Source organism: Sphaeramia orbicularis, chromosome 9 (genome assembly GCF_902148855.1).
Source record: "Sphaeramia orbicularis chromosome 9, fSphaOr1.1, whole genome shotgun sequence".
NCBI classification, from domain to species: domain Eukaryota; kingdom Metazoa; phylum Chordata; class Actinopteri; order Kurtiformes; family Apogonidae; genus Sphaeramia; species Sphaeramia orbicularis.
The window spans coordinates 39,207,663-39,234,658 of NC_043965.1; the positions used below are offsets into that span (position 1 = coordinate 39,207,663).

At 39.5% G+C, this 26,996-nt stretch overlaps 1 protein-coding gene across 2 annotated transcripts in view; it reads left to right on the plus strand.

The window, feature by feature from the left end:
• cux2b (cut-like homeobox 2b) overlaps positions 1-26,996 on the plus strand; it is a 124,379-nt gene that overhangs the window by 65,045 nt on the left and 32,338 nt on the right. For both annotated transcript variants that reach the window (XM_030144059.1, XM_030144060.1), the window contains exons 4-8: positions 9,587-9,665; positions 20,589-20,729; positions 22,250-22,409; positions 23,781-23,857; positions 24,180-24,246. In XM_030144059.1, coding sequence (XP_029999919.1) covers positions 9,587-9,665; positions 20,589-20,729; positions 22,250-22,409; positions 23,781-23,857; positions 24,180-24,246 — 524 coding nt within the window. The remainder of the gene's footprint in view (positions 1-9,586; positions 9,666-20,588; positions 20,730-22,249; positions 22,410-23,780; positions 23,858-24,179; positions 24,247-26,996) is intronic.

Genomic DNA, 26,996 nt, shown 5'->3' on the forward strand with positions numbered 1-26,996 from the left:
TCAACGCAAAACAAACGCCAGCGGTGACAGCCGCACAAATGCTGGGTGGTCGACTAAAATAAGACCCTCTCCCTGCCTCTGAAGGGAAAATTACAGTTTTGCATTCGCATTTTAAACACAGAGATCACATATATAAGGTAGGTTAAGGACGCATGTCTTATGTATTGCAGGTCTCCTCCTCAGGTAGCTTTTGAACCATGTCGTGACTGATGCAGATGCTCCAGCGGCCATTAAGATGCATCACTTCGGCGTCACATCTATAATCAGATCAGTTAGAAATTTTGACCTTTATTTAAAAGCTCCCGACAGACATTAGGTGGAAATAGAAAGGGAATAAAAATGTTATTACTATTCATAGTCACAAATCAAAACATTAACTAATACATGAACGAAGAGTGCATTCTGAAAGCTAAGGCTGCGATATTATTCTCAATTATCAATCACAGCAAAAATGCATGCACTTTCCTGAATATTTCCATTTTATGTATCCTAATACTTTTACTCCACCACATCTCCAGTTTCGTCATTTGTCTGACAGCTTTACTTACTTTTCACATTACAGTTTTTCATTCCCTTCCTGGTCTGTGAAAACCAGAAATCTCCAAATGTGTTGATTGGCAATGTTTGTGATTAACTCAAGGATTAAACGTCCAATTATGTGTTGAGACAATTCTTCTTCTTAAGATAAAGTCTCATAGATTCACAGGAAATTGCAAAGCTGAAAACAAGCCTGTTTTTGTGAGCTCATAAAAAGTTGACTTTTCAGAGATATTCTCACAGGACGACGACGCTACAAACATGATATTCTTATGGTGCGTTGCTGTAGATTAAACTACCCAGCAGTACATAAAATAGTTAAAATGAGCTCAACTCTAAGCATCTACAGCAGTAAAATGTACCGTATACATAAATGCAGCAGCAAAAACATCATACAGTATATAATAGTAAAACATAACCGGAGCCAGTTTACTGGACAATGACTACTTTTTACATTGTAGTGAAAATATACATATTCTTTAATATGGTTTTGAGTATTTTTATTGTGATAGTAGTACATTTTATTTCAACCCCATTATTAACATCATGAGACCGCCTCAAAACATGTCTACTTAAGGTTTTAACCTGAATATATCTGGATTTAGGGTGCTAAATAGACACTATAAAAACCTCGGGCCCTGTGACACAGCAAGTTTTCACTATTATTCTGATGTTTTATAGACAATTGTGTTGAATGACTTTAAAATTTCAATCAGAAAAGATGAATTAACGAAGGAAATAATCACGACTCACAGCCCTAAGTTGTATTAATATACATGAAGACTGGTTTTAGTAAAGAAATTTTCTTATGAAGAGTTACACATTTACTTAGATTATAATTGATTAGTGACTAAAAAAGAAATTACAAGTAACTGTGGAACAGTACATCCATCAGCAAAGGAACAATGCTTACTAATTTCTACCAAAAGCTGTCTTAAGTTTGCAAGAAACAAGGAACGAAGAACAATTGGTGCTTTTTTTTTAACAAAGCTATTTCTTTTGATGGAAAAAAAAATAAATAAAAAATTCATGCTGAGTGTTTAAATGATAAAAAAATAATTTGAAGAAAAACACGACCCTGTTCTAAGTTCAATGTATTTTCATATAACGTTAAAGTAAAGTCTGTAATTTGCCTCATTTTCCCACTAAGGAGTGAATGTTTTTGTGAGTTCGGTGGATTTCTCTGGAAGGTGTTGTGACATGTGGTGTTGTGGTGGCGGTGGGCTTCCTACTGTTTAGTTCTAATAAGCATGGTGCGGGACCGGGGTTGTTGTGACATCCTGTCAGCCTGTGGGCTGGACTGCCGCTCAGTGAGCTGCACAGTAGGATGGACTCCCTATGATTGTGCACTGACCTTTGCATCATGGGGAAGATGACAGGTAATTTAGAGGCCTCAGGGACTGTGGAACCATACATTTGCTGTCCCCAAACCACCCACAGCACCGAGCACGTTCACCTTGAGATGCAGGCGATGCATCTTTGAAAACACACACATATGCACACACACACAACGAGCAAACGGAGGGAGTTAAATCGCACCAGGCACATATGCAGACATGCTTCAGACGTTCACACACTTATTTGCACACAGACGCTCGGTGCAAGATCTGACACCATCATCGTCACACACTCTAATCACCTGCATCATCACAAGCCATCTTCAAACAACCAAATCACAGGGGGTGGCAAACTGGTAAGGCAGAGGGGGAAAACGATGATTTAGAGTGATAATTGCATAATCACCAGTTGTGATAATTGTAATTGATGACTGCATAATTGCTAATTGCGCTCTGTATGGAAAGCTCTCTTTTCCGTTGTCTCTCCGTCTCACTCTGTAGCCCTTCACTTTGCTACTTCATTCTAGATTTGTTCTCTCCTCCTTCATTTATTTCCCTCTGCCCGACACATGCTAGCGTGTTCCAGCATACACACTCAGACTCACTAGCGGGTGCTGTATGTATTCTCAAAGGCTTATCAGTAAGTATTTTCCAGCAGCCTTGTCCCAGAGGCTGCACTCTGCCCACTCTGTTGCTGCCGTATGAAGAGTTATGGAGGAGCGCTAACAGGTTTCCTTTGTCTCTCTGTTGCTAGTCTGCCCCAGGCTTTACTCCTGCTTGTAAAATCAACCTACGGCCAAGCCCGCTCCCTCGGTAGCCATATCCTTTATTACAAAACGGGTGAAAACAAAGAATTTGCTGCAAGCCGAAGCCAGGGCCGAAGTCATATCTCGCAGCCAAAAGAGGAGAAGAGATGTGCCGGTTGTAGTCCTTTCCTGGAGTCGAACTCGTCTCCGTCTGCTGCTGCGAGAGACTTTTGCCTCTGAAATCCCATGCGCTTGGCTGGAGGTGGATTAGCATGGAGATGAAGATGACTCCCTGATCAGTCCATATTATGCACGACACCTCAGAGTGCTTTGATGATAGCAAGGGTGGGTTTGGGGAGGGGGACGGGGGGGGGGTTATATATATATATATATATATCTACACATAGCGGGCGCTAACGTGAGAAGGCATCAGGCAGGCGTGTGATTGATGTCTCTGCTAGCGTCTGTAGGCAGGTTAATGGTGTGATTGTGGAGGTAATCTCCGTGTTCTCTCGTTAAAGGATGATGGAGGGCCAGGAGACCCAGCATGTCTCTGGAAGATGGAGCCTTGCTGTTGCTTTCACAGGATCTGAGGCTTTTTGCATATGCAGTAGGGAAGCTCATTTGATGTATAGGCTTCAGAGAAATACCAGGCCGGCGAGTGCACTGTCAGCGACGAGCAGCAGGTTCAGCCACCCCGCTGTAGTGGCCATGTAGTTCAGACATAAGGCAGTAGTTTGTCTGGTTGTGTTTTGCTCAGTGTCTCTTGCAGGCAGTGGTGGAATGTGACCAAGCACTAAAACACCATCATTACCAATCTGAGGTACCTGTACTTTACCTGAGTATTTCCATTTCATGTAACTTTAGACCTCTACTCCACTCCATCTCAGTGACAAATATTCTACTTTTTATTCCACTCCATTTGTTTGACAGCTTTAGTTCCCTTTCAGATTAGTGTTTCACCATGAACACCACATACTGTATTTCCAAATGTGTTACTATTGAATGGTCGCAATAAACTGAAGACTTACATTTTTAACCCCTTGTACGCTATTGCTGTGAATTCACTGCAATATTCCACTGCTTTTGTAATGAAACACTGCTCAACTCTCTTTCTGAGTATGTTACCTGTGATCACAGAGCCCTGTTTCAATAACAGGGTTATTAATTTCATGATATTCTACAAGTTTTTGATCATTTTTGTGTTCTTTGGATTGTTGACTAGAGGAGCTGATCAATAGCAGCATCAATATAATAAAATACACGTCTTCTTAACATCATAGCTATTGTATGGGTTATATTTAAATGAACAATCTCCACTTGATTTAGCAGCAAAAACAAAAATTTATTAATTATTTTTATTTAATCAAAGAAATTTGGGCAGTATGAGGTAAATCCATCAGTTCTGTCTTGAACTGATTAACTTCATGAGTCATGTCTTGGATTAGCTTGAAGATGCATGATTACAAAACTGTAACAACACTTGAGGTACTTAGAGACTCATTGTTCTCACTGGATAGCATCCGTAGGGTTCGGTATTGTTCAAAAATGTTCAATATCGGCACTGGTTCCTAAGCAAAACTTCTCCCAATACCAAGTTTCCTTTTTTAACAAAAGCCAAATTATAATGTGCATCACAGTACAAATCTTTACTTTTGTTTTTCAGCTTTCTTTTTCAGTTTTTACACACTCACAGATGTTTCCAAACATAAAGATTTTAACCAAGTTACCAGAGTGTCTCTTTGCTTTCAGCAGCCTGGCATCTTTCCATTCAAAGCAGTACATAAATAAAATAAACTTGAAGTTGTTTGCTATCATTACTAAAAATGTAAAAAGCCATAGGTAGGTATTTCAAACACTGACAGATAGATTTACTCCTAGTACTGTGTTGAAACTTGCTACCAAATAGTAAGACAGTTTGCCATATTTAATATAAGCAATAAAAACATGTTAACTTAGTCTAGAGTTTAGATTGTCTTGTTTGTTTAATTTTAATCTTATCGTCTTTTATAGCACCCCTTTTCCCTCTCCCTTAGGCTACAATTGTAAATAAGAATGTGTTCTTAATCTGTTTTGCCTTGTTAAATAAAGGTTGAATAAACAAACAAACAGATAAATAAAAGTATCTGAGATTGCTGTCAAATTGGGGTCCGAGCCCTATTTCTAGAACACAGTGCATTGCTGCAAAGTAAACTAGATAGTTGTAAAGTAGTTAAAATGAGCTCAACCTTCACAATAAAATATATCGTACACAATATGAATCCAAAAACATCATATATATCAGTAAATTGCCAAAAGGAATACTTTCACTACAAGATGAACGACTTGCATTCGACCTTTTTCTGAAGTACGGTTTTGACTGTAGAGGAGTATTTTACAGTGTGTTATTAGTACTACTATTTCTACCACTAGTCATAAGCCAGTAGATGTTCTGTTTTTGATAAAGTGCTGTTGTGTGAAGAGTTTCGCTCATTGTCACTTGCAGGAGTGGAGCTCCATTATCAGTTAGCAGTGACTCTGAAAATGAGCTGAGGGTCACAAATCTGCTCACACTCTAAGTGAAAATGAAGCAAACATAAAAAATAGTCTCACTTCATCAGGGACAAAGCAGATCTAAACTGAACCAACATCACTGACGCACTAAAACACACATAAAAACTGTCTATAGGGCTGTTTTTTTCCCACACATTCACAGTATTTAAGAGCCAACGTTAAAGAACTAGTTTGGATTATTTGATGTGAGGTTTGTGACGTTATGTATTACCTACAGATTATGGTCAGCCATAGTTTCATGAAGCATAGAGGAATACTGGCATGGAATATAATTGAAGTACTGCATTGGATGGGGCAGCAGTAAAACATATGATAGCCACCTGAGAAGTTAATGTCAGTTTAAGAATATGTTCACTGCTTACGTCAGACCATATATTTATTTCTTCAAAAGCCCAACCAGGGTTTCAAATTAGCTAAACGCTATATACTCTTTGTGCAGAATATAAGATGTTCTATATGTCCACTATATTTCCCTGTATTGTCCCTGATAGATAAATAAATGAATAAATAAATAAATAAAACCTGAGGAGGAAGTAAGACATATATATGTACATGCAACAATTAAGTCTGAAGTCACTGTACAGGTTAAAATGTATGAGTTTCTGGTGAGATTTCCTACATGAAAAGTTAAGCTATTGATTACAAGCCTAAATGAACAAACAGTTCCAAAACTGTCTTTTTTCCACACACATTAATATTAAATCAAAGGTAAAATAAGTAGAATATTAGCCTAAAACATGTGCATTACTGACAGTGGTGGAATGTAATGTAGTATTTTTACATACAGACCACTTTACTGTGCAATAAGCATTGACTTTTGACGCTGAAAATAGATTTTTATTATTTTTTTTATTGAAGTTTTTAATACTGTTGTTTTTCCTGTAATGGAGTATTTTCATGGTGTATATTAACACCTTCACTGAAGTAACTGATCTAATGCTTCTTCCACCACTGCTGTCCTCACTGTTACATGCAACCATGAAAACCTATTCCACATTCTCCAGTATTTTAATGTTACTAAATACTGATGTTTCACTATGTTCCTGAGCAGGATGACTTGTCAAATAAATCGTCTGATGCAAAGTCAAGTGGAGTCACGCTAAGTGAACACTAGATCTCAAATCAGAATCAGAATACTTTATTAATTCTGATTGTGTTAGTCAAAGTCTTAAGTCCCTAAAAATTATTACTTAAGTCCATTAATGTGGCCCCATCTCTGTTGTTTCATTCCGTCATTCTTCAAGCGACCAGACTCCTCTGAGTTTCACAACTCTGCGCTGATGGGAGTCACTCTGTGAACACAAACATTAAAGATAGCTGTGACAGAGTTAGTCAGCGGAGGGACAGCGAGGTGTTAGACCTGAGAAATATTTGTAGTGATGCTTGTGTTCACTACTTCACATAAAAATGCCTCTCTTTTTCTGCATTTGTTGTCGTCTGTTTATGGATTTGCTCTGCACATCAGCATCTAAATAAAACTATAAATTCTGATTTCAGTGGCCTCTAAATATACGACTGAACACGACACAGCAGATTTTTTTATTTTTCTTTTGAGCATGTTGGTCAGTTTAAGATCAAAGCATCCTGATTTTATCCAGCAGAACATGTGAATTTCTATTCTTTTATTGCCTCAATTTGTCAGTTTGTTCGAATCGTTTTGATGCAGAAAAGAACTATGATTTTATACTCAAAGCAGGAAGCCTCATTTGATGTCCATAAAGTCTCTTTACAATTGAACAAATTCACTACTAAAGCAAATGAACAGACAAATTTGTGGAAATTATTGCAAAATGTAAAGTAGATATTGAAGGTTTTGTTTTTTGTTTTTTTTTTTTGCCTCATTTAATCCACCTCTATATGGGCACCATTAGTAGCAGGAAGCACATCCAGACAGTATTGGATTTGTTTCCATGTTGGCTGTATCACAGCCTCATCCATGATGTCAATGGCATCAGTGATTTTTGGCTTCAGGTCGTTGATGTCCCATATCATTGCTCGATGCACTATATATTTAACATAACCCCATAGACAGAAATCCAGGGCAGTGATATTTGGTGAATGAGGTGTCCAGGAAATTGGACCATCCCTTCCAATCCACTGGTCTGGATATGTTTCTTTAGGAACCCACCAACATGTACCATCTACCTAGAAAATGATGGTTGGTTGAAGGTCATCCAGTTGTGATGCCACATATTCATTCAAAAGGTCAAGATAAATATTTCCAGTAATTCAAGTCAGTCAAGGTCAAGGTCAGCTTTGTCAGTTTTGTCATATTTACATCGCATACATAAAACTGAAATCACAAAACTCTAAGGCCCCACAGTGCAAAATGAACATAGAAGAAAAAAATAGAAAACAATATAACTATAAACGAAATGTAACGATAAATTGATATCTCATTGAAGAACAAGTGATTAAAAATTTTGATTACGACTGAGTACATTGAACAAATCTGATTAACATATCTCATCAATTGCTTTTGTAATAATTTGTGACTTTGTGGACACCCTGTATATCTTAAGAAAAAGCATCGGTCGGTGTCGAGCAGCATCCACGTAGATCAGGCTTAAGGTAGTAGTTTGTCTAATCCTGTTGGAGTGGAGCTCTATTATCATGACTCCAAAAACAAGCTTAGGGCCACAAATCTGCTTCCCTTCCTTTTGAAAATATTGCAAACATAAAAACAATCTCATCAGTGGGGATGAAGCAGACCTTAAGTGAACCAACACGAGCTGCTGATGTAGTCCTAACACACACTTAAAGCTGGAATCACTGTTTATGGGGCCCGGTTGCTTCACACATTTTCACCGCTTGAGCACCGACATGCCAACATTAACGTCATGTCCTGAAAGGAAAGGGGAAGAGAGTGCGTGGGGGGTGGGTGGGTGTGGGGTTAAATTGGGGTATAGCTGAGTGAAACAACAGCGTAGTGTAGCAGGGAACTGGCTGAGAGCTGCAGACTATTGCATCTGTATTGATTGGGCTCCAGCCTTTTCCATTTTCCATGAACTCCTCTGAGCTGCTCCAAGTGGGAGTGATGGGGGGGATTTGCTTGATCTTTATGATATTTCTTTAAACATGATGCTGTCGTTATGCCTCCCCGGGGACGACGCCAGCCATTTCCAGTAAATCAAAGGCTCTCCGTCCCTCGCTGTTTTCCACACACCTTATTTATAACCCCACTAAACAGCCCCAACACAGCACCCACCACCATTCTCATAAGTGTTTTCAGCCTTTTGCGAAATGAATGTTTTTCAAGTGCAGCCATACCGTTGAAGCAGCCACGCAATACACTTGACCCTCCGCTGTGGAGTCCATCGAGCCGCTACGACGGAAACTGTAATCAACAGTGACAGAAACGACAGACAATAGATGACAATAATTTGAATTCCGTCTGCTCTCGGAGTGGGGGGTCATTCGGACGGGCCTGATCTGATTTACGGTTGCAGAGCAGAGGACGTCGAAGCGAGGTGGGGGCCGCCGCGCGTCCTCTGACTTACAAACAGGCCCGAGGTCTTAGCGGGAGCCGGGAGCAGAGTAACCCACATATCCACTAGTGCAGGTGCCCTCTCCATGGGGCCAGGTGGTGGCTAATTCGCTTTCTTTGTCCCTCCTAATGAATCGTTAATTGGTTTGCATCACCCGCCGAGCTGAGGATAGCAGGTGCCGAGTGCTGCTGGTGATGGAGGCCACTGTCACTGGCGAGCATCCTCACGCACACCGGCATCTACATTTAACAGGCCAAATGTCACCTCGCAACATGCAGCAGCTTGGCAGTCAAACAGGGATGATATCGGTCATAGTTTTATACCTTTTCACAGAGTTTTCACCGCTAATGTACAAAAACAACCTCTATGAATAGCATAGTTTCCTGCATACTGTGTGTAGTGTATATATGGTTAAAAGGTATGCAGGAATGCTTTTCATTTATCTGCAGGATGCTGTGATTTTGACCTTAGCTGTTTTTACTATTGATTCATCCTGTACCACTATAAGGCTGGGGATCCACACATGGGCTGAACCTTTTAGCTCAATAAAAAAAACAATATCCCATTTTATGAAGGAATGTAGAAAGTTAACAGCCCCCTTCCTTTTATACTCATGAGGTCGTGACAGGATGCAAATGTACTTATTTATTTAGTGAGTTTGTTTTTTTATGTTTTTTTTTTTTTTTTCAGTTTTTGTAAACACGCATCTCCACATTGACAGACTTTGTAATTGTACACTAGTTCTAGAACAACTCTGATTACAGCTGCTGTTAGATTAAATTCATCTTTGCCTGTGCAACCAGGTCTAAGTGTTTTCTTCTCTCTGTTAAAGTATTAATTTAAAGGGGGCTCTACATTGTGACTCAGACATGTGCTTGGATTATATGAGTTGATGTTTACCTTAATGGTGTCTCGTCCCCTGCAGGTGGTTGCTCTGAACAAGCGCAGTAAGGAGGCCGAGTCCGCGTTCCTGGGAATCTACAAACAGCTTATCGAGGCCCCAGGTGAGTCTCCCACTAAGACCAGAGATGTGCATCTTCACAAACAGCAGCAGCAGCATAGACGGCACACTCACACATTACCTCTAGTATTATCTTTTTCCCTTCAGAGATCACTCCTCTGTGATCAATTCCCCATCGTCATACCAATACCACTATCACTGGTCCGGCCCTCTACGTTTACAAACACAACTCATCACATATCATGTTTATATGAAGCAACACCCACTGACGAAAAAGTAATTTTCTTGCCATAGATAGATATGGTGCAACAGCACATGGATATAAGATACATAAAACCCTATACCCTGTGGCTCTTATCTATTTTTCAAAGTCTGCGCTCTCAGAGTGGTTTCCAAAACTCTGCATGAGGCCACTTCAAAACCCAGCACTGGTCCTTGAGTGTTGCCTGGCTGAGGAGCGAACACATCCTTGAGGAGCTCTGCTGTTGATTGTGGAGGGCCAATTAAAATCCCAACTGAAGTCTGGCTTCGTGAGGAACGCAGGCCTGATGAGGCCAATGGGGGGAAAGACAGAGATGGGGGGAGAGAGACGCCAAGTTAGAGAGGAGGAAAGACATATTGTGTGTTTATTCAGTTGTTATTTCGGTGCCAGGGCACATGTACTGTATTGCTCTTTGTTGCAGGAGACGGCAGCAAAACGCAGCCCAATCTCAGTCTAGATCAGAGAAACACTTGTGGCAGGAGTAGAGAATGCTGTTTACAGATTCAATGAATACAAGATAAAAGTCTGCGTCAGAGAAATAGCGACGGCGGCAACTGACTTTTAAAGGTCTCCATTTTTCCTTGAAGTCCCCTGCTTGATATTGCACCACTTTCTCTCTTTCTCTCTCTCTCACACACACACACTTTGAATGGAGTTATTTCCTTGATAAGAAATACCGTTCTTTGAAGATGTATTCAGTTTGATTTCTTGACCTATACCTTTTATATCAAGGCCTTAATTCAAGCCCAGAAGAGTCTTGTGGGGATATATTTTGTCACGAACCCCTCTCAAGTAGAGAATAGAGTCAACTAAGAGTTGTTATGTTCAAGAACAAAGACTTTAAAATAAAAAGAAAGGCTACTATCACCCAGGATCAACTCTTATGTGGAAGCGTTAAAAAAAAAAAAAAAAAAACTGCAATATGTTAAAGATATCCCTGTTTCGCTTTTATACATACATCCAACCACCGCGACAGACTATGTAGTATTTGAGTATGTATAAAGTCAGTGAATGACTGCGTCAGGTTACATGAGACGACGTAACCCACTCGATTTCCTTCTTCTTTTGACCTTAACTTTACAAAGAGAGTCTGTTTCCTTGTAAACTGGAACCCATCCAAAGTGAAGCAAGTTGGTTTTCTTACTCTGAATCAGTATTGACCACTGTGTAACAAGGTAGGCAATAGTAAAATGTAACTAACAATTTAGCATTAATTAGAAGTAATTAAAAGCTAATTACTATATTTTACTTATTAGTAATTAAGAGCATGTAAATTGTAACATTACCGTTGCAGTCCTCTTTTCTACTCAGTGTAATTCAGTAACTTTAATAACCCTACGCCACAAAGAAAATAAGGCACTGAAAAACTATGCTTCAGGTGGTTTTGTTTCAGTCACTGAACATCTTAAAAAAAAAAAAAAAAGAAAAAAAAAAAGAATCCTAAGACAATGAACTCAGTAAATGAGTAGATAGAGCAGGGGTGTCAAACATACGGCCTATGGGCCCAAACCGGTCCGCCAAAGGGTCCAATCCACCCCACAAGATGAACCTGAAATGTCTTAAGAAAAGTAAGTGTAATTTTAACAGCATTCTGCCTGTTGCTAAATGGTTGTGCTTTTATAGATCCACTGTGATCTGTAAGTTGTAATGCATGTGTAAATGATAAACTGAGGCAGAATATTGTTAAGAGTGCACTTATTTTCTCAATAAATTTCAGGTTTTTCATTATTGTTCAGGTTCTTCGCATTTTTTCTGAAAGGATAGTTTGTAAATGTAAATACTTTTATAGTGTAAGTTGAGTTGTCATTATTTATTAAATATTTTACGGGTTAAGATCAGTTTGGGCTGTATCTGAACTAAAATGAGTTAGAAGAGGTAGATGAATGTCAATAACCAGTACATAATCAGTACAATAACCAAATCCCTGACGTCAAAGTAAATGTATTTTTAAGTCAAGTCAAATGTTAAATCCTGCTAAATTATTTGTCAAATAAATGGAAAAATTAGTTCAGCTATGAGTTGAACTGTAGGAAACCATTCACCAAACAGTCATGGGATATTGTATTAGAAATTATAACATAAATAAGTCATGAAGTTCCTTTTGCACCTCCTAAAGATGTTTCTCTTTGATCATGGTTTGGAGGTAAAGGAGCTTTGCAGGTGGAAAGGGGGCGGGGTTATATCCTCTTGGGTGTGACTGATTGATGGTGGAGGCGTGGTCAACATTGTGTTTTATTAAAGGGGCAAAAAAGTAACTACATTTCTGCAGTGTCATACCAGAAAGTCATAGAAAACGTATCGACAGCGTCAGTAACATTATCACTGTCTTATCTTGTCTTACTGCTTTTTATCAGGATTTCTGGAATTAGCAGCAAATCTATTATGATTTGCTGTTTTATGAGCAGCCATGCTTCAGTTCGGAGATATTCAGTTGTTGTCAACAAATAGTAATAGCAGTTTTCTATCTGTGTATCAAACTGGCTAAATGCATATTTCCTCCACTAAGAAAATAAATAGGAGATAAACAAATGATTTTGATGTTACTAGGAGTTTTTCTCCTCTTTTTGTTGAGAATAAGCCTCCTCTATTCCTGATGCCAGGCTATTGTTTTTGTTGCGTTTTTTTTTAGATTTGGTAGGTGTGCACATCAGCTCCTATAACCTGTACTTACCCATGACACCCTTCTCTGTGTTTTCCAATAAACACCAGCTTCCACAGCTTTAAAACATTTCAGGGCTGAGTCTGGTTCTGTTGTGTCCAGACTCTACAGCATCAACTCACGAACGATATGATTCTCCAAAGCGTCCTGACGAGGAGGACTGGACTGTCTGAAGTTTCTTACCCTCTTTAAACACTTGAAGATGTGAACAACATTGTGTGCCTCCTCCATTTTTTTGTCACAAAAACCTCATTTTGGCTGAGCACCTGTTAAAAGGTTTTTTGGATGATCACAACGTTATTGGCACTTTTCCACCCCATGGTGCCGTCTCAACTTGACTCTACTCTCTGTTGGCTTCAGGTGCTTTGCAGATAACGCCTCAAACCATCACCGTAGCGATACTGCATGAAATCACCTTCATCTTCAATGAGAGTCTCGCTGGAAAAATGAAGGATATTGAAGGGGTGCTATTTTTGATTTTCTGTCTTAGGCTGTTTGTCGCAGCATGTAGTAATATGATATAAATAAATCTGATAGCAGCTACAGTGCGTGAAGTAACACAGCTATATAAAATGATGGGTTTGTTCATACAGGCACAATGAGGACTGGTGTTAGAGGTTAACTAGTTAGATATAGTAGTTAAGTGAATAAAAACACAAAATAGGTGTCACTGCAATGAGTTATCTTACATTACATTGCCTTTTTTTTTCAGTTAAAGAGGTATGCATGCCCACTTTTGCATCCATTCGCTATTGCATCCTCATTTTTTTGTGTTATTGTGCTTTTTCATCAATTAATTCAATCATTCAGGTAAATCAAAGCTGGCTTTTGTTTAGACAGGGCTTTCAGAAATCAGGTTACAACAGCATCTTTGAAACAACTGCACTATTATCTGTGTGACCCACCCCAATACATAACACAACAAAACATAAATCCTTCTGCATTGCATTACAACTAGAGCTGTCAGTATTCACCGGCTTCACAATTTGAATCGATTACAAAGTCCGCGTCGCAATGCATCTTTGGATCAAGAAATTTCCACACCTCTAATGTAGAATGTAACAGCTGACCACACCATGTCATCAGACAAGAATGGCTTTCAGTGCTGGAAATTCAGCAGTATTTTCATTCTGGAATTAGAAAAGGACTCTAACATTAAGGCACAGTGTTGACTTTCCAGTTTTATTATTCACTAGAGAAGTGATAAAAAGCAGTTTAATACGTAACATTACTTGTATGTCTCAGGAAGTAACTACTGATGTCGAACTTTTCCGACACTGATCCTAATCCTGTTACTGTCTCTGGCCAATTAACACTCTTTTAGTGTTGCCTCAGCTCGCTTCTCAAGAGACATCAACACAAGTACTTCACAACTGTCCACAACTTTTGCCCAACTGAAAACCGAACAAGGCAAGTAGAGTTGACTGAAGCTGGTAGGGTGTGATAGAGAAGCGCCATAATAGTTGTCATTGTGGCCTTACACACCGCAGCCAAACAGAAGCCTGGGCATCCACACCATTTTTGTTTCATGCTCTTGCAGTATCTGCCATATGTGAGGAGGGCCTACATTATCCTGCTTGTGTTTGTCACTGTACATCTTGCTGCTGGTGTCCAAGGTCACAATCCCCCCCCTTCTCTCTCCAGCCCACCCCTCGCTAGAATGGATGACTCCAGGTACACCGGAGGACAGTCATTTGGCTGTGGCCCCACTTCATTTCTCTCTGCCCCTTAAACACAACAGTGAGCTTTCCCACCGTTCCCCCAACAAACGCTACACCTCATGTATTTTTAATCTTTTGACAGATGCAATTATTCTTTACACGCCGTGCTCGTTAATCTTAATGCAGTTATTACTATTCATTGCAGGACTTTTTTTTTTTTCTCTCCTATTATTTCATTTGAAAGTGCCTCTCCTTTGGTGTGTGTGTGTGTGTGTGCTTGCTCATTTGTGTGCCGACACCAGGGCTGTCCATCCAATCAGAACAGGCCAACAGCGGAGTTAATGAATGCAAGAGGCGAACAAGGAAAAGGGGGGGAGGGGCACAAGCAGCAGCAGCAGCTCAATATGTGACCTGTTGTATCTGGCTATCATTAACATCTGGTCACATATCAGTTATCCACTTTGCAGTGCCCACTATTGAATACAAATAACATATCCATTACATGTGTGAGAATGCAGCACGATAATGTTACATTTTGTTAATGCAAGATAATGCTCCAGTTCAATGGCAGCGAGAATGCAACAGTAAACTCAGAACAGAAATAACTTCTTGATGCAAATGATTGAAGTGATTTTTTTTTTCTCTCTCTCTCTTCTTGCCTTTTATGAGGCCCCTAAGCCGAGACGTCAATCCACTGGAGTGTTTCATTAGCGTTCTATATTTTGATTTGCCTGTGACATCTCCCCATGCTGTGCACTGTAACTCCTACCCAGTCTGAGGCTTGAAAGAGGCCTGTTAACAGTGTTTCCCTAACAATGTTTATATCACCTCCGCACGGTTTTGATCAGTGCAGATAAACACGTCCTGATCACTGAACGCTGAAAAACAGTGGCAGCTTCCGCCAAAGATGCACCTAACTTCCTCTCTCTCTCTCTTTCTTTCTCCCCTCCTTGCCGCCTCGTTCAGCTCCTCTCCCCTTTAGTGTGTGTGTGCGAGGGGCGTTTGAACGTCGGCGTTTGTTGCCACCTCTGTGAGAGCAGCGAGGCCCTGTCGCCAGGGGCGTAGCCCTGAGACTGACGCTCCAGGTGTTTGCTCTTCCTCGCCTCCTCTCAGTACACACACTCATCCCTCAGGATCCAGCCTGCTCCCTCTCTCCTTTAGAACACAGCTCCTTTTATCTGAGCAGGGAGCTCACTGAGAGTTTGTGAAGATTCTGATCTGAATACACCCCTCTAAGTGTGTGTGTGTGTGTGCGTGTGTGCGTGTGTGTGTGTGTGTGTGTTTGCTGGGCCTACAGCATATCTGAGGTGTGTGTTGGTTGAAATGTTATGGCAACAGTGCTTGCTAGTGGTGACCAGAGGTACTACGGAGCAGAGCAAAAGTACAAGCAGCGTTTTGTCGCGTTAAGTCACATGTCCTTTTGTGTTACGAGTTGGTTGTAAGTGCCTTACATATTCACATCAGATGTTTCCCGTGGCTATGAGATTATCAGAACTGAATGCACTGACCTTAGTAATTCACAGTCATACAAATGCATAAAGAATAGTTGTCCTTCCTCAACCTTTCATATACATAAGCGAGCACCAGTGAGAGAGGCCTGCGAGGCACAGCCAGCCGACTTTATTGTAATTGTGCAGCTGAGTACCTACAGTCAGGATGAGAGGGAAGGAGGAGTGCTGCGTGGCGGTCTGTCGGAAAATAAGGGCGTATAAAAAGCTGATGGAAAATGAAAGCTCTCTGGGCGGGACGAGATTATGCACAAGTGATTAATAAGAGCAGTAATAAACAAAGGCCCAGGAGATGTTTGAGGTGCTTAATAATGCATTATGTTCATAAAAGAGCTGGGCCTCTCCGACTGGTCCCTGTGGAGTAGGAGACCCCAGAGGGACCAGGAGAGAGTGTGCTCTTAAAAGAGACTACGAGTGTGTGGAGGAATGTGTGTGTGTGTGTGTGTGTTTGAGAGCAAAAAGAGAGAAATGCAGAATTGGGAAAGGTAAAGACAGTCGAATGGAGCATTTGGTGACAATAATTCAATATGACTCATCTTACATGCATCTTAAGTAAGAATGTTAGGAAGGTTGATTTATTTTTTGTACTATTTCAAGTCGAGCTTCGTTTGGATGTCACCTGCATGGATGTTTTCTGAATTTCATGTTAATTTGAAATGCTATCTAGCTCCAGCTCCACTCTTTGTTCACAGCTTTAAAATGTCTCAGTATTGATGTCAGTCTTTCTCCGTCCTTTAGTCTGTCAAACAAAGACATGGAGCAGCAAACGAAAAAGAACAGGTTAAGAAGTTTCTCTTTTCCGCTTTGTTTTGTTCACACACAGAAGCCTCAGCTTCATACTATCTTTTTTTTTTTTATTATTCCATTCCACCTATCTTTTTTTATTTTACTATTTTCTCACTCGTTCTGCCACATCAAGGTAAAGTGAGACTCGGGTTCGCTGTCTGAATATCAAATGGTTTAAAACGCACCACAAACAGAAAAGTCATGTTTATGAATTTGCTGTGCGCAGTTTCTTTTCTAATCAAAACTAATCCTTGACAGGTAGAAGAAAACAGGAGACATTTATGCGACATACCTTATACTGCTTTACATTGTCTGTGAAGGTGAAAGTAGCAACTTAGTGTTCTGTCAACCTAGTTTTGGTCCTTGACAACAATATTACAGCAGTGTTACTGTTTGTTGCAGCAGCAGCAGAGCGTGTTTATGGACCTTGAAGTCCACTCAGAGGGAAAAAAAACAAGATGTTTTGAATGAAAAGAAAAAACCTTGGAGCACAGCCTTGTAAATTAATTTGTTCGTGTTGTATGATGGGAACACAGCTGGCCTCATTAACATGCGCACAACAAATAATTATAGCTTTTTTTTCTCTCTTCAGCCAGCCAATGCTTGGCTAATGGGCTTGCTGGGTTAATTATGTCAGAGCGTAATTACACAGGGCCCAGGGAGACATAATGGTGCACCCTGCTGCGCCCACACCGCCTAATGATGGTGTATCGCTGACAGGGCCAAGACGGACCGCCCTGACACACCTGCTTGTCTTGGCGCACACCACCCCGGACCACCCCCCCACCCACCTAGACACACATCCCCAACCTGCCGCGCTGACTTCCCTGGTGTCACCCGCCTTCCTCCGAGCTGTCCGGCCTCCATCAGCCTTTACCTGCCCGTCCACCCCGTTGCAGTAAACCATACACAAACAACAGCAGTGACCACAAGCAGGCCACTACAGGGTGGCAGGCTCATTATCACACAGCCAAAGTGATGAAACTTAATATCTAACAGCTGAGATTCCACAAAAACAATTAAAAAGCCAATGTTTTTTGGCTAGTAGCAAGTTGCGAGTAGGGCTTATCCAATCTGTGACTAAATTAGGTTAATTTTGAAGGCTAATTATCACTTTTTACCTCTGCCAATGTGGTGCTTTCGTTACTGATTGTTTGTTTGTTTGTTTTTGTCCATCCGTCCGGCAGCTGGATTACGTAAAAACTATTCCCAGATTTTCAGGAAACTTGGTAAAAGGGTAGGGCATGAGGCAAAGACGAATCCATCACATTTCAGATTCAGCAAAAAGTGGAAGTTTTTTTTTCACTTTTTTCTGACTTTGTGAGAAGTTGCTCGAGTGTCCTTCTAGTTCCATCATTAGTTTTATTATTTTTATTGTCTTATTTCGAGCTTTTATTAAGGTATTTCTTATTTATATTTTCTAAGATCTGGACTGACAGGTATGAAAGTAAACTGTAAATTCTTAACCACATTGTTTGTCTACACTTCTGCCAAAACCACAGGTTAACTTCACAAAGTACTTGTGGGCATAGTTGGTTTGTTACCACTAACTTTTTGCTTTTCCCTTCATTTAAAGTGTTGTAACTTGTTTAATATTATTTGATGCCGTTTTATTAGACCTGTTATAAGTGAAGCACAGAAATTAGTTATTTAATGTCTGAATACTCCACACACAAAGTAAACAGTAGGGAGGTAAGAAAATATTGATGCACTTAAGTATTGCGATATCATGCTGTGTGATACTGTTTCTTTTCTCAAAAAGACTTTATTGATAATAGACAATAGATGATTTGCACATATTTGTGTTTAAATCTTTCTTACTAATATGGACAAATTAGTTATGTTGCTCAGATTATATAAAACTTCTGCTATGATGTTGGATGTAAATCCAAATGCAAATCTCACTGTTCTGATTATAGATTGCGGGACATGATACAGGTTTTATGACAATTTATCTAAAAAAGACTAAATAATTTGTAGCAAATCACATTAAATTATATATATATATATATATATATATATATATATATATATATATTATCATCAGATTCTTGCCTTTGTAAATATGTATGTTTTCACAGTGGTATTATCGCACTGCCTTAGACATCTCTACATTTTGTAGTGTCTGCTGTGAACCTGCCTAACCACAGAAAACTATGTATTAAATGTCTTGAGATTCATTGCTTAACTCGGGCTGCCATCGCTCGATCGGTTATCATGACCTCAGAGCAGCACTTACAATTAAGATAAAATGAATTAAAAAATTAAGTCGCTATGACTCAGCTCGAGTGACTGACTGTCATCTTTTTGTAACAGGAGTGTGAATGTCCAGGTTCATGTTGGATTCCTCTTCCATTCCAGGTTTTAGTCGGTAGATTGAACATCTGAGCTGCTCTAAAAAGAAGCTCCTTCCATGCCTGTTAACGCCATCAATTAGCAGCATCATTTTCCAAAGTTATCAGCAGTCTTTCTGGACTCTCCTTCAGTAACTGTAGATCCCCAGCCCTTTGAGAGTACCCTGCTGCTCTACTTTGACGGGGGTTAATTTTGTATACAGACTTACGTTATATCCCTTCACTTTAAATTTGACTTTACTTTACTCCCCTGCCACTGATTGATAATCCTGGCTTGTCCATGTGTGAGAGATTCCTTACTATAATCTCTGTCCTTTGATCATTAAAAGTTGAAAGGATATATGGGAAAGAGGCTGATAAAGTGATTTCTGTGACAGTGGGTCGATGGAATAGCAGTGCTTTAAGTCATCCTGTTTGTCTTAGAAGAGCTGTGCTCTTAATAGTGATGTCCCTCGTGACTGATGCAATATCTCCACAGTTGCTGTAACAATGAATGCAGACAATGTTTGACTGTAAACGGTCCTGGGAAAAATAGCTCAATCAATTAAATGGCCCAAAATGTTTGTCTGATGAAAATGCAGATATAGCGAGCTGCAATGTATGGCCAGGATTTCAGCAAATTGCACTTTGTAGAAGTTTTGCGTCTCTGATGAGCATTTATTTTCGTGGCCTGCCGAGTGAGAGTTTGCATTCTTTCAGTGAAATCTGGCAAAGTTTAAACGTCTGTGGCTCCAACTTCTTATGAAAAGTCACTTCAGTCAGTGCCCATACCGAAGAAGGGATCCAATTGGGTTCCACACAGAAGTCTAAGATGAGTGGATGAAAGCTGTGGGAGAAAAGTTTGTGCAGCAAAGCAGCGATTTTCCTCCTCTTTTAGAGTTTTGAAGGGCTGCAGTGTATGTGTGGGTGAGTGCGTGCGTGTGCGCGTGGCTCTACATCTTGCCTCCCCCCTTGTCAAGGAGCTCCCCTGAGCTTCCCTCTCTGTGCTTTGGCACTAGAAGTCACCTCCTTTGGTGTTCGGCAGGCAGGTACACAACAGGAGCAGCTCTCTCTCTCTGAGCTGTTGAACTTTTCGGGAGGGGAAGAAAGGGAAGGGGAAGATTAAAAACAGCCCTGTGATGTGGAGTGCCGAGCTGCCTCCTGAGAATTCCTGGCATAATAATTTAAATGATCAAATGATACAGAGGAGACTTGTTAGCTGAGAAACAGCCTCCTAGTTGGCCCCATGGGCCCGGTGCTGCCGCGCATGCATTGCAAAACAGCTCCTCTGTTGTGCTAAAGAATCCCGCTTTTTTTTTTCTCTTCTTTTTTTTTTTTTTTACCCCCTTTTCAGGAGCAGACTTTTTCTACACTTTGCCTAGGTGTATACTTGGCACTTAAGTCTCATCTTCGTGGTATTCTTTTTGTCTTCTTTGCCATTCATCAGCACGTGAGAAGACTCATTAAATTAGATTTCTGTACATGTAAAGGATCGGAACAGTACTTGTGTCATTAGGTCCACCCTGTGAAATTTTCAAAGGCGCCTGAGTGGGGAAAAGTCTAAGAGTCACTCTTTGGAAACAAGTCTCAGTGGAATAGTCTGCCTCTGTTGGAACTCTGATGCAGAAAATGTGCTTTACAGGCAGCTCACACAGTAAAACAGCTATTTTGCTTTTTTTGAAAAGTAGGAGTGTATGGATGTCATGTGAGTCTCAGTAGCTCTTTCTACAGAGATTTGTTTGCATCTGTTTTCACAGATCCGGCTCCTGTGCTGGAGGCCTCACACACTCTGGAGGAAAGGCTGCAGCAGCTGCAGACTTCGGCCCCAGACGGCGAGGCCCTCGTACGAGAGATCAGCGGGCACTGGAAGAAACACCTGGAGTGCCTTGACAAGACAGGTCAGGTCCCAAACATACTCACCCCTTCGATGACAGTAACGTGACTGACACTCTACATTGACATTGACATTGTACATAGTGTATTTAAATGTGTGATACACAACACATAGACTAGACCAGTAACCCCCTAAACAACATACACCTCTGGACAAAATGAACAGACCACTCCAGACTGTCAGACCTGAGTCTACGGAATATGATGAAAGGCCAATGAACAAAACTGAGCTGCAAAAACATTAAACTGTGATTCAAGACTGGTGGAAAACATGCCAAAACTAATGAAACTGTGATTGAAAATCAAGGTTATTCCACCAAATATTGATTTCTTTGTCGGAAATTAAAAGATTAGTATTCTGTTTATTGAAAATAAATCCGAACTTGTTTGTGGAATATTACAGGTCTGAAAAATGCTGTTTTTTTAACATTTGTCATTTTCTGCAAATAAGTTCTCTAAATTGCAATATTTTTATTTGAAATTATGGAGAAATGTTGTCAGTAGTTTGTAAAATAAACGGAGATCCTTGTGTCACTCAAACATGTACCAATAAAGAGTGAAACTGTCTCTTGTTTTTATTCTGATCTGTAATTCTATAACTCACTGCAGTTAAAACAAGACAGTGCACTCCCCAATGTGGTCAAGGTCTAGAAGTTGAAATGAATTTTCTTCATCTGCATAAAGTCTAAACATAAAGAAAACCTTGAACAAAACTAGTCTTTTGTGATATAAAACATGGCACTATGGTAAGTTATTCAGAATGAAAATCTAATTAAACTGTTTTATTAAGCACAATGAATTAAAATAAATAATAAAGATATAGGACACATTTTTTTGCTGTAAGTGAAAGTAAAATGAAAATTGAAATGGTCTGGTTTTCACAGAAGCTTCACTTAGTCCTTCTGCAACAAACTGAGCTGGAAGCAATGCAGACTCACAACCCTAAAGTGACAATTTGTAACAAACAGCAAAACAAAAAAATTAAAACAACTTAATTTGATGCTATAACAGTGATCGTGCACATTTCCTGCCACTAGGTGTCTCTAAATCAAAACAAGACAACAGTGTTAAATGTTATTAAATAGCATTTTTCCGCAGGTGTAATCATAAATCTGCAGATACAAAATATCACAAATTATGTTAGAACAGACTAAATAGCATATGCAGGCTTTGACAACGCTGTAGTTAAAGTTTGGTTGGGTTTAGGCACAAAATGTAAAAAAAAAAACAAAAAACAAAAAAAAAAACAGAAAGAAACATTTACCTTTGGTGTGAAACTAGACATAAACATTGGTCTCCTGTTTTGACATCCACAGAATGTATTATTACCACTTCAACCTCCTCCTACTAAGGTTTGTCTTAATTTAACAATACTACTGCTAATGTAAACGTCCATTTTAATCTCATTAAACCTTCAACGAGTTTTGTGTTTTTCCCTGGTGAAGTCAGGCAAGACATAAATTGAAAACTTTGACTCATGAACAACACCTAGCTAATGTTAAAACTCCTGTTTGTGTCCACTCAGAGCCCACAGACGATAGTCCATCAGTCCCAGGTGCACCAGTGACAGAAGAATCTGCAGAGTCCACTTCTCCAGACTCCCTGATGACCCCGAACAGCACACCGGCTCCTGGGGCCCCGGGTTCTCCACAGCAGAACCACCAGGATCAGGCTGAGGACCGCAGGTGAGAACCAGTGATGGCCGCTAGCCTCTGTACATAATTTATAACCAGTAAATAAATAAAAAGTAATAATACTCAGCCTTATTCATAATAATCCATCAATATGCCAGTATTAAGTGGCATTAAGTCGTTTAATTCTGTCTGAGACCCTGTGGAGTAATGCAGTGTTTCCCATGCTTTTCACTTTGTATACAAGTTTTTAAAGAACTATGGAAGACCAGGGCAGAATAGATCTAATGTATAACTGTGAGAGTAAATTTTTGCATAAATGAACATCCCTCACCATTTTAATGCTATTTATACATCTCTTTACATTATGTTAAATGGGTAAATTGGACATGTTGAAGAGATATACAATTCATAAAGTTTTACGGATGTGTTCTTAAAGATATACGGAAATACTTCACCATACATAAATGTATTCAGGTGGAAGTAAAAATATACCATTTTTAAATACACACATACTGTATATACAGGATTTTTTGCATAACATTTTAACTGTGTTTATATTTTTATGACTTAACTTACAAATATAATATCAAAGTTATCAAATTTTTCCAACATCAATGTTCAAAGTCATAAAAATATACAATTTATTCACCATGATGGGCCATTTCATTTGGTTTACTATGAATTGTATCATGTCCCATTTACTAAGTTATCAACAAAATTTTTAGTGACTATTTCACTAGAATGGAAAGACATAACCTGAATGTATGCTGCTAAACATAATGATGAAAATGATGTGAATGAGGTCCGTAAGTATTTGGGTGGTGACGCTTTGATTCTGTAAACCAACACAGTGGATTTGGGATGAAACAAGATGTGACTGAAGTGTGGACCTTCACCTTTAATTTAGGGGCTTCAACAAATGTTGCATTATAACCCTTTAGGAATTACAACTACAGTACCTGACTGTGTTTTATTTAGTGACCACTTAGTCAAATGCTCTACGTTCAGTCACATAGTGAATATGTTTAGTGCTTTTATTGTGAGTGGTTCTGCACTGTGTGACATTTACTATCTTTTGTTATCTGTTTGATTGAGACACACCAAGCTGCAGACCATGATCATGGAAGATAAAATCTCTCAAAACCCGCCTGTGGGTGATGATCCTGTCTTTTGGGAACAACTATAAACCATGAATAACCATATTTTACAAAACTGGATAAAAACAGAATTGGTAATGGGAAAAGTAAATGTGTGTTAAATGTGAGATGTTTTTTTTTTTTTTTTTTTTTTTTTTTCATTTGTTTTTGTTTTTGTCCAGGCAGATGACGGTGAATAACATATTTATCTGTTTAAAGACATAGAGTTGTATTTTCTGTTATGTCCAATATGTAGTACAGGTACTGACAGTGTTTGTCCTTACAGGGAGGAGGAGAGCGCTGATGTTAGTTCACCTGACAGACTATCAGAGGCTGAGGAGAAGATCAAGGCTCTGCATTCATGTAAGTGCTTTAAATAAACGGCACATGTAGAAATGTAATATGGTGCCCCCTACTGAAACACAAGCTGTCCAGCTGCTGCTCTGTTCACAAAGATATGTTACCTATCATAAAATTTGTAAACCCTGAACATATACAGGTAGTCTTCACGTCTGGGTTAAATGCACATGTACATAAACAACTGGCGAATCTGTTCTGTATTTTACATATTGATGTCTCTGAAATGTGCTCTGCGGGATATATTCAGTGATGTAGCTTTAAGGTTAAAGTTTCAGTGTTTTTTTTAAAGTTAATATCTCACTTGTGCGTGTCTGCCTCTCCACAGCTTTGAACACTGCGCAGACTGAGCTGCTGGACCTGCGGTGTAAATACAACCAGGAGATGGCTAACAAGTAAGAGTCTGGATCTGAGTCTTAGATTTAGTGTTAATTTGTTCACATATTTCTGATGTTAATATATGCCCCCCTGCCTCTCCCTCCGTGCGAGTCATGCTGGCCACACATTGCCATCTGTGTGTCCTTCCTCACTGGTGTTCACTGTAGCATTTCAAGTGCTGAAGCGGCTCTTCTTTATTTTGCCTACATGAACTCATGTCCAGTGTTAGAGCTGAGGAATGCCATTGTAAAGGCAGAGAGTGAGAGTGACTCAGCCGCTAATGCAGGTCGATGAGAGAGGTCTGTGTTTGCCTTCTCTGGCAGCTGGGCCTTGACAGCCCTCAAGAAGAATTGCTCCATTTAAAGATTGCTTCAGAAAACACTCTACCTTGTCCTGGTCTTTGAGCGCAATGTATCCACCGCACGCCTGAAATGAATCTGAGCTTGTATGAAGGATGTCGATAGACATTCAAAGTAAACACTCCTTTGTTTGGGTTGTGCTCCAGAGCACAGTCAGCCACTGCTAATGGATTTTCTCCCAGGCTTAATCCATGGCACAATTGAACTGATGTTTCTAGACCCACTGCCATCCATTTTGTTGGACTGGACACATTTTCAGTTTGGCCTTACCTTTGCGCGTGCAGCTGCGGCTTGAAATTCCATCTTTCTTTTGGAATATGTTGTCATGGTCACGTTCTTCCGGACTGACCCCAGAGATCCAGCTGCAGTCATCCCCCCCCCCCCCCCCCCCCCCCCCGACCCGAGCCTCTGAACATCACACCTGCCTCTATTACTCTCAATGACTGTTTCCTCAATGTTGATAAGAAAGACTATTTGTCTGCTTCGGCTTGAGTAGCTGAGCAGGTAATCAATACAAAACATTTTCCGTACTGCACAAGTTCATTAAACGTGGAGCTGACACCTGTTAGTGTTTGCTGTCAGCAGGGCTCCATCTATCCTGGTCTTATTGATATAACCAGGCATGACCGAGACCCTCACAAACGTGCATCACATGTGGGTGTTTGTTAATGCAGAGACCAAGGTCACTTTAAGACAATCGCAGCATCACATCTAACTGTAGAAACGTCAGCCGATTGTTTTTCTTTTCTTTTCTGCTTGTGAATGACTTTATTTGATTAGTATTATTTTAGTAATTATTCCCCGTTGTGAGACAATGGGAGCAGTTAAGTGCAAACATGAAAGAGAACGAAGGCTCGGCTGAATGTAGTTTGTTTAATGTGGATTAAAAAAGTCTAATGCGTTCTTTGAACAGATTTTTTAAAAAAAGGATCCTGTGTTCTAAAACTTAATAAAAACCGGTACGCATATTTAAATCAATCACAGCATCCTTGTTAATTCATCCTTATCTACCTTTTGAAAATCAGGTCCCATGTGTGCAAAATGAAACTGTTGAACTTCAAACAAACCTCATGAATAATCCCGTTGCGCTTCTGTTTAAATTAGACTACGCTGATTGTTAGATGTATGGAGGCAAGTTGGAGTTTAAAAGAGTTCTGAGGATGTGGCTCAGTCGTCCGTCCGTTGGTCACTTAACCAACTCTGTTCATTGTCCTCAAAAGCCAACACGCTGCTAGGATTATGTTGAAAAATAACAAGAAAATATGTTCAGTGATGCATCTGCTGTCAGTACTAATACAACAGCTCACTTCTAACAACTGACCAAGTCTCTAATCAGTCAAACTTGAAATAACAAAGAAAACTGTGAAGGATTGACAGACTTCTTATGCATATGCAAGTTTTTTTGTAGATGAAACCAGCTGATACACAGTACTGTGCAAAAGTTCACATAAACACATAGGTATTTCTCAATCTGTATTAAGATCCCATCTGATATATGTGAAGTATGTGCAGCAGTAAAAACTAAATGTTCAGGGAAAAACAGCTTCTATAAACCATAGTGATAATATTTACTTTGCACTTAACATGTCTTTAACCCTTTTGTTCAGACAATGCAAGATTTATGGCATTATTTTTCTGATGTTTTATACCAGGTTTCATCCAACCCATGTCAGATGTTTCTAACCATTTGTGCTGCTCCCCTTCATAGGGTCAGAGGTCACATTAAATACTGACTTTATCTTTTACGACCATTTAGTTAAATTTTTTGTGTGTCTTTTAAGGCTTTTTGCATCTGCAGAAAAGAGAATGAGTCCTGCAAAAACAAAAAAAAAAGACTTTTGCACAGTACTGGATGATTGAGGATGATATTTGATTTATATTTGTGTAAGAAATCATATTTGTGTGTGAGTCACTACACCAGCTAACAATTTTAAAATGATAAATTGGTATAACATGCTATATTTCTTCATTAAAATGTCTAAAAATGACTTTGCATATGTAGTTTCCTGACTCAACTGCATTTTATTTATCATGTCTAATGTTGAAATTCAGACCAATACATAATTAATTTTATTAGGTCTCCTGTCTGTAACATCAGTGACATCAAATGAATCTACTGTTTAACCTTCAGACTTCACCTTATAGTGGTAAAACACCAAGTTCTATGATCTGATGTTACTCCACTACATCTCAAACAGCTTATTTTGTCATTTTTTTCTTCTGTAGTGTGAGAAAATGTCTAGAAGTTTTAAGTTGTTGAAGTTAATTAAGTCTGCTCTGGGGTCAGCTCATTTAATGCAGATCCTGTGTTAATATCCACTTGTTCACATGTTTCCTTCTACTTGCATATACTCTTAAGAAAATTTAAAAGAGTGTATTTGTTTCTTTTCATACATTTTGTTTAATGT